We start from the raw sequence: 8,408 nt of genomic DNA, 5'->3' as shown, positions 1-8,408 counted from the left end.
AACATAAAATTTTGTTTTATTTATTATCGAGTTGTTTTGATATCGATTAGTAATTTTTTAGAAGTAGTCATTTGAATCGAATCGATTAATCGAATCATTGAAAATCGGAAAAATCGACTTTTAATCGAAGAATCGATTTTTAATCGACGGATAGATTCATAAACCTTTACGTCGATATGTTAATCGATATGTCGATTAATTGATCGATAAGTTGATTTATTAATCGATACCTCGATTCTGTAATCGATAAATCGATTTTGTAATCGATACCTCGTTTTTTTGATCGATACCTCGATTTTGTAATTGATACCTCGATTTTGTAATCGATACCTCGATTTTGTAAACGATATCTCGATTTTGTAATCGATATCTCGATTTTGTAATCGATTTATTGATCGATATCTCGATTTTGTAATCGATTTATTAATCGATATCTCGATTTTGTAATCGATACCTCGATTTTGTAATCAATGAATCGGTCTATTAATCGATACCTCGATTTTGTAATCAATGAATCGGTCTATTAATCGATATCTCGATCTTGTAATCATTATCTCGATTGTGTAATTGGTAAATCGATTTATGAATGATAAATCGCTTTATTAATTGAAAAATCGATTTATTAATTGATAAATCGATTTATTAATAGATAAATCGATGTATTAGTCGATAAATCGATGTATTAGTCGATAAATCGACTAATTAATCGATACTTCGATTTTGTGATAGATTTATTAATCGATATCTCGATTTTGTAATCGATGTCACGATTTAGTAATCGATATCTCGATTGATTAATCGATACCTTGATTTACTAATCGATATTTCGAGCTAGCAATCAATAAATTGAACAGTTAATCACTTAGTCGGTCATTAAATCGATTAAATAATCGATAAATCGATTTACATATATTCAAAGATCGACTTCATAATTTATTTTCAATTCGATACATCAATTGTTTTAAGTTTGATATTTTGATTCTATCACAATTCAATACATCGATTTTCTACTATTCGATTTTGATTTAATTTATTGTACCTTTTTTTCAGAATTCAACTATCGATTGACTTAATTGTTTATGTCTCGATTTAAAATGAAATCAATGTATCGATTCATGCTAAATTTAAGTTAAAGTAATAAATCGAATTGAAGAAAACTGATGTATCGATTGAAGTAAAGTTTTAATTTAAAAAAGAGCAAATCACATTTTTCTTACAGCCTCGAATCATTTGAATTTAAACTATCGAATCGAGATGTCACTCTAGGTAAGTCTACCGTTACTTTACCACTATCGTCAATAAACATTCTATTATCATGCCCATAACCACCATTGATAGTTAACCCATTGGTTTTGCCGATATTCATATTATCGATAGTTCTTATATTCATATTATTGGCGCCATTTTCAATACTCTTTGTGTCATTGGCCTTGTCTGTGGGCTTACCACCGTCCATCAAAAACATCGTAAAGAAGAACATTATCGAACTAATGCCGTAAAAACCTGCGTAGTAAATGTAAAGACTTTCTCTGAACCCAATCGCTTGTCGGGTCGGTTCGACTAGAATCGGTAAGTTACCGCCGATATTGTTCATCACAAACAGAAATATTCCTACGGTAGTTGACCGCATACTCAGAGGCACTATTTCGACCATTACTGCAAATACTATTCCAAACCACATTTCAGCTGAAATAAATAAATATATATATATCGAGTTAGTAAATATAGATATATTGAATTTCGTATTTCGATACATCGAAATTTCCATCTTTGATATATCGAATGGTATGCTTCTATTAATCACAAAATATTTACTCGATACATCGAAGAAGATAGATTCGATGTATCGAAAATACGTATTCGATATATCGAATTGTACAACATTCGATATATTGAATCGTACAATATTCGGCATATCGAAAATCATAATTCGTTTTATCAAACAATATGGATTCGATGTATCGAATATCATGCTTCGATCTATCGAACTATCGAAGTGTTATAAATCGATATATCGAAGTGGTATAAATCGATGTATCGAAGTGTTTCAAGTCGATATATCGAACTATTAGAATTCGATACATCGAAATTTTTGTCTTTGAAATATCGAATGGTATGCTTCGATTAATTGCAAAATATATATTCGATACGTCGAAGATGTATTCAATGTATCGAAAATATGTATTCGATATATCGAAAATCATGATTCGATGTATTGAATTGCATGCTTCGATCGATCGAATAGCATCCTTCGATCTATCGAACCATTGGAATTCGATATATCGAAGTACTAGAACTCGATAGATTAAAGCATTTGAATTCGATATATCGAAAAGTATTAGTTCCATATATCGAAGTGTTATAATTCGATATATCGAAGTGCTATAATTCGATATATCGAAGTTTTATAACTCGATATATCGAAGTATTAGAATTCGATTTATCGCAGGTTACGATTTCAATATATCGAAGTACAAAAATTCGATATCTCGAACCGACATAAAAATTTAAACACCAAAAATTTTCATAAAAATCACTTCGAATTTTCCAAAAAAAAGATAAATATCTTACCGAAGAAGTACGAAATACCCAACGTAATCATTGCTCCCAAGGGATTGAAGTAAACCGATCCAAATGCAAATGGCGTCGCTATGATCTGACTTATCGCAAGTACCGCCACCCTCGATCTAATTCCCATTTTCGCCACGAACTTGTCGCTGACAACGCCACCTACAACTACTCCAATGCTGCCAATGACGATCGTCACCGCGAATAACCACCAACCTAGATCGTAGTCTGGGAAGTACTCCCGGTAGTAGAGGTCGCAGTTATAAGCGAAGCACATTCCACCTAGAAATTAACGAACAAGTAAATGAACTGATCGATAGATCGATTTATCGCTGAAGTAAATAAATAAATCGATTACTTACCGCAATGGCGGATACTGGCAGCGAGACAGAGTAAAATTATTCTAGGCTGCAATATAACTTTCCATATTGTTAATTTATTATTATCATTATTATTAGAAGTATTATCGGCTGTATTGGCAGTCGATTCTTCGCCAATCGATTTCCTTATAGGCTCGACTAAAGTAAATGCTGTCAGTCCGGTTATTATCAAACCAACGATACCTGCGCCATAGTAACAAGCTCTCCATCCCTATTTGATTAATATATTCATTACTAATTGATCGATCAATCGATTTGAATAAAAATACTCACGAGATCCCACGCATTCAATTTAGGAACGTATCGACCAACAGGAAACGCGATACCATACCCGCCATATATTCCCCAGTTGAAAATCGACATGACAAGTCCACGCTGCTCTTCATCGAACCAGTCTGATAAGAGACCGGTAGCTAGCGGATTGCATCCCGCTTCGCTATGTAGCAAAAAAATATAGAAATGATCATAAAAATTGAATTTTTTCCAAAAAATATCAAGTGGATTTTTGGTTTTTGGGGTCTAATAATTTTTGGGTGGGTCAAAAATTAATTTTGAGGGCACCATCGGATTCTACGGGAAAAATTACATGGAAATCATGTACCATAGTTGAGAAAATGAAGATTTGGAGGGGGTAAAATTGAAGTTTTTAATTAGAGCAGAGAACCGGAGGTCGAGTGTTCGAGCCCCGGGTGGGGTCATTTTGATTTTTTTTAAAATGAATTATGAAAATTAGAAGTTTGGATTAATTGACATCGATATATTGAATCGATATCGATATAAGATAATTTTTATAGATCGAAGAGATCAATTATATTGATATATTGAAGCAGAATAATATCGATAGATCGAAGTGGATTATATTGATACATCGAACAGGAATACTATCAATATATCGAAGTATCGAGATAATTTTATCGATATATCGATCGAGAATACTGTCGACATATTGCAGTAAGACAATATCGATGTATCGAACTCGAATATGTCAATGTATCGAAATAGGATAGTACCTATGTATCGAACTAGAATAATGTCGATATATCAAAATAGGATAATACGAATATATCGAAGTAAAATATATCGATATATCGAAGTAAAATAATGTCGACGTATTAAACTGATCAATGTCGATGGATCAAAGTTAAATGTATCGATATATCGAAGTGTTGAGATAATTTTATCGATATATCGATCAAGAAAACTGTCGACATATTGGAGTAGGACAATATCGATGCATCGAAATCGAATGATGTCGGTGTATCGAAATGGGATAGTATCGATATATCGAAGAGACTGATATTAATATATCGAGATTAAATATATCGATATATCGAAATGAATACTATCGATATATTGAAGTAGGATTACATCGATCTATCGAAGTTAAATATACAGGTTTATAGGGGTATATAGTATCGATATATCGAAGTTGAAGACAATCGATACCTCGAGTCGAAAAATTGCAATGTGGTAAAAAAATAGTTTAAAAAAATACATACCCAGCAGCTAAAATCATACGTAAAATGACTAACTGCCAATATTCTTTAACAGTTCCTATCAGAATAATGGCAATACTGAATACTAATGTACATATTGCCAACAATCGTACTCTAAAACAAAAAAAAAACAAATTACCAAACTACTTTTTTTTCTATATAAAATTCAAGATATTCTATCCCAAATTTTCGTTTAAATTCTGAATTAATGTTAGTGGGACCATAGCAAGACATGCTTAGTACAGTATTAAACTGCGAATGTACAATTACTAATATTCTTCATTGCTCATCCCTAACGGACCCTAATTACGAAAAATTACCGTAAATTACGGTAATCCACCGTAAATTAAGGAAAATCTCGGTGATTTACCGTAAATTTCTGTAACTTACCGCAAGTTGTGTTGTTTTACCGTAAATTACGGTGGGGTCATCGTAATTTACCGCAAAATTACGGTAAATTTATCTTAAATATACAGTAATCCACCGTAAATTACAATAATTTAGTAATCCATCTAAATTACGGTAATTCGGTAATCCACCCAAATTACAGTAATTCGGTGATCCACCGAAAATTACGGTAACCCCACCGTAAATTGCGCTAATTTACAGTAAATTACGGTATCTCCGCCGGAAATCGCGCTGATTAACGGCAAATCTCGGTCAACTACCGAAAATTGCTGTATCTTACCGTAAGTTGAGGCAATTTACCGTAAATTACGGTGAGGTTATCGTGATTTACCGCAAAATTGTGGTAAATTTACCTTCAAAACAGGGTAATCCACTGTAAATTGTCCTAAATTACGGCAAATCTCGGTCAACTACCGAAAATTGGTGTATCTTACCGTAAGTTGAGGCAATTTACCGTAAATTACGGTGAGGTTATCGTGATTTACCGCAAAATTGTGATAAATTTATCTTAAAAATAGGGTAATCCACCGTAAATTGCGCTAATTTACAGTAAATTACGGTAACTCCGTTGGAAATCGCGCTGATTAACGGCAAATCTCGGTCAACTACCGAAAATTGCTGTAACTTACCGCAAGTTGTAACTTACCGTAAATTACGGTGAGGTTATCGTGATTTACCGCAAAATTGTGGTAAATTTACCTTCAAAATAGGGTAATCCACCGTAAATTGCCCTAAATTACGGTAAATCTCGGTCAACTACCGAAAATTGCTGTATCTTACCGTAAGTTGGGGCAATTTACCGTAAATTACGGTGAGGTTATCGTGATTTACCGCAAAATTGTGGTAAATTTACCTTCAAAATAGGGTTATCCACCGTAAATTGCCCTAAATTACGGTAAATCTCGGTAAACTACCGAAAATTGCTGTATCTTACCGTAAGTTGGGGCAATTTACCGTAAACTACTATGGGCTTACCGTAATTTACCGCAAAATTGCGGTAATTTCCTCCCTATTTTACGGTAGATTTTCCGTAAAATGCGTAAATTTACGGTAAATTATGTCCGCTAGGGATTCTTCTTCCTTACCTGTCATATCTTACGCATCCTTCATACATACTGGTCATACTCTTTTTGTGTCTTATTAATAATTAATTAAAGTTTATTGTACAATTAAAAAATCTGTTTTATTATCTTTCAATTATCGCTCCTAGTGTAATAAATTCCAACAATTACTAACAGTTGAGTTAATTTACCTGTTAAATTTATCAGCAGCTACACCCAATATTACTCCCACAACTGTAAATACTGCAATAAAACTTGGTCCAGCTAATATTTGATAATCTAAACCCAGTCCATTGTAATTCCATTCACAGTAATTTGTGCCATTGAGTTCTAATGATAAGCAACTGTTAACAAAATTAATCAATTAATTAATCAAAATACCTCCAAAAAAAATTTTACACTTCATTATAAGATTCTGCAGTAAAAATCTGTTCCAAAACACTCCCAAGACTTCAAAATTTTTAATTTTGAACCCCAGAATTACGAATTTTTCTAAATATCAAAAAGGCAAAATTTTATATTTTTATTTTTGGACCGTGTCACTATTTTTAAAAAATTTTTTTGACTCGACCATTGGATTCTACGGTAAAAATCCTGTCCAAAACACATATTAACTTTTAAAAAATTTATATTTTTACCCCCAAAACCGCAATAATTAAAAATGCCTAGATCTCAATCTTTATTCCGAAGTCTTCGGTTCGAATCCCGGGGCGGTAAATTTTTTTTTTTTTTTTTTTTTTTTTAATATTTGAGATTCTTCTCATTGCTAACAGCAGAAAAATAATGAATTCAATTAATTAATAATATTAATTAAAAAAAACTTACTAATCAGAATTATTGGCAGCTTCACACTGAACCGGCAAATCGATGACCAGAAATTGAGTAGAATTCAACTGACATGATATATCACCATAATGCAAATCAATTGCCGTTGCTTTACTTGTCGATCCTAATTAATTAACAAATTAATTAATTAAGAAAAATTCAAATTTTTACCAAAATTTTTTTCAAAATTCCATAACTCCCATTATAATTATCGTAGAAATTTCAAAAAAATTTCGTTTTAAAGCTTGGAAAATCTGGATTACAATTTTCCATATCAACATCACCTCAAAAAATTTTTCGCGACTGATAAAAATGATTAAAAATCCAAAAATGTATTTTTGAAGAAGAATCCGAAAGCCAAATTTAAAATTTCCCGCGTTCTATTGCTTGTAAAATAAATTTTAAAAAAGGAAAATGAAGCTCAGAGACCCTGCTTTCAACTACCAAAGATCAAAATAATCTCAAAAAATTTTTTGAACGTCTTTTCAGGGCCCCCAGAAAAAAAAACGAAACCGGTCAGGAAAAAATTTCATGATTTTCTTGTTTTTTCCTTCGGAAAATATGAAAATAATTTTTGCATTCTAATTATTGATCTAGTATTTTTAACTACACATCAAAAGCTTTCAAACAAAATTTTTTTTATCACTCTACGATTTTCTAAACGGAAGTTATCGAAAATTGAAAATTCCAAAAATTTTCAATGAGAAAAAAAAATTTTTTTTTAATTTCCAAATTTTTAATTACCAATTAAATAATGTCCCAGTTCACCGAGTACATATCCAATGGACACGACAGCAAGTGCATACGGTTTGTAAAAAAATTTTAATTTATTTATTACCGTATTATACATTTTATATTTTTTTTATTTAAAAATTTCAAAAATACGATTTTTTATTTTTTACTTCATTAAAAAAATCTGTAACAAAAAATAATTACTGATTATTACTAATTAGCTATTATTTATTACGTAAAGAAAAAAATTTTTTAACATTAATAGTAATAATAATTTTTTTTTTTTTTTCAAGGCTGGATTTTTTTGGACACACCTTCGGTCGATTTATGGCGTAAATATGTAACATTATAATAATAAATTAAATAGTCGTGTTATATTGTTGTGATATAATCGTTATTGTTATTGGATATATTTTTTTCCTTTCACTTTGCGTTAAGTTTTATTTTACTAGTTTGACTGAGAACTCGGTAAATATATAAGATAAATATATGTCATAGGAGGTATTTGGAAAGGAAATTAAGTGGGCAACAAGATTGGTCATGACCAAAATTTCTGTAGGATTGATTGTTTTTGAGTTACAGGCGGTTTTATAGATATCAAATTTTTGGAAGCTTACTTGGATCAAGAAAAAAAATTTTTCTTGATTATTGCGTTTTCTGGGATCAACCGATTTTGGGAAATAAGTTACTGCACTACGAAATGTAATTTTTTGAATCAAGAAATTTTTTTCTTGAATGAAGAATATCGATCGTGATAAAATTTTTTTGAATCAAGAACGTCAATCTTCAACGGAAAAATTTCTTGAACTAAGAAAATGTTTGTCTTGCTTCAAAAAAAATTCTCTTAGTTCAAGAAATTTTTCTTGAAGCAAGACAAGATTCCTAAAGATAAATTTTTATTGAAGATAGAAAATTTCTTGAATCAATGAATTTTTGTT

The 8,408-nt window shown here is 31.1% G+C and overlaps 1 protein-coding gene across 2 annotated transcripts in view; it reads right to left on the bottom strand.

Annotated features, from left to right (window-relative positions):
• Positions 1-199: 199 nt before the first annotated feature.
• LOC130674137 (putative metabolite transport protein HI_1104) overlaps positions 200-8,408 on the bottom strand; it is a 25,362-nt gene continuing 17,153 nt past the window's right edge. For both annotated transcript variants that reach the window (XM_057479402.1, XM_057479401.1), the window contains exons 2-9: positions 7,483-7,654; positions 6,739-6,862; positions 6,105-6,257; positions 4,448-4,558; positions 3,222-3,384; positions 2,931-3,159; positions 2,572-2,850; positions 200-1,686 (exon numbers count right to left, since the gene is read on the bottom strand). In XM_057479402.1, coding sequence (XP_057335385.1) covers positions 1,214-1,686; positions 2,572-2,850; positions 2,931-3,159; positions 3,222-3,384; positions 4,448-4,558; positions 6,105-6,257; positions 6,739-6,862; positions 7,483-7,588 — 1,638 coding nt within the window. In that variant the 5' untranslated portion in view covers positions 7,589-7,654 and the 3' untranslated portion in view covers positions 200-1,213. The remainder of the gene's footprint in view (positions 1,687-2,571; positions 2,851-2,930; positions 3,160-3,221; positions 3,385-4,447; positions 4,559-6,104; positions 6,258-6,738; positions 6,863-7,482; positions 7,655-8,408) is intronic.

Source organism: Microplitis mediator, chromosome 9, assembly GCF_029852145.1.
Source record: "Microplitis mediator isolate UGA2020A chromosome 9, iyMicMedi2.1, whole genome shotgun sequence".
Lineage (NCBI taxonomy): Eukaryota > Metazoa > Arthropoda > Insecta > Hymenoptera > Braconidae > Microplitis > Microplitis mediator.
This window is presented reverse-complemented; position numbering and strand designations above follow the sequence as displayed.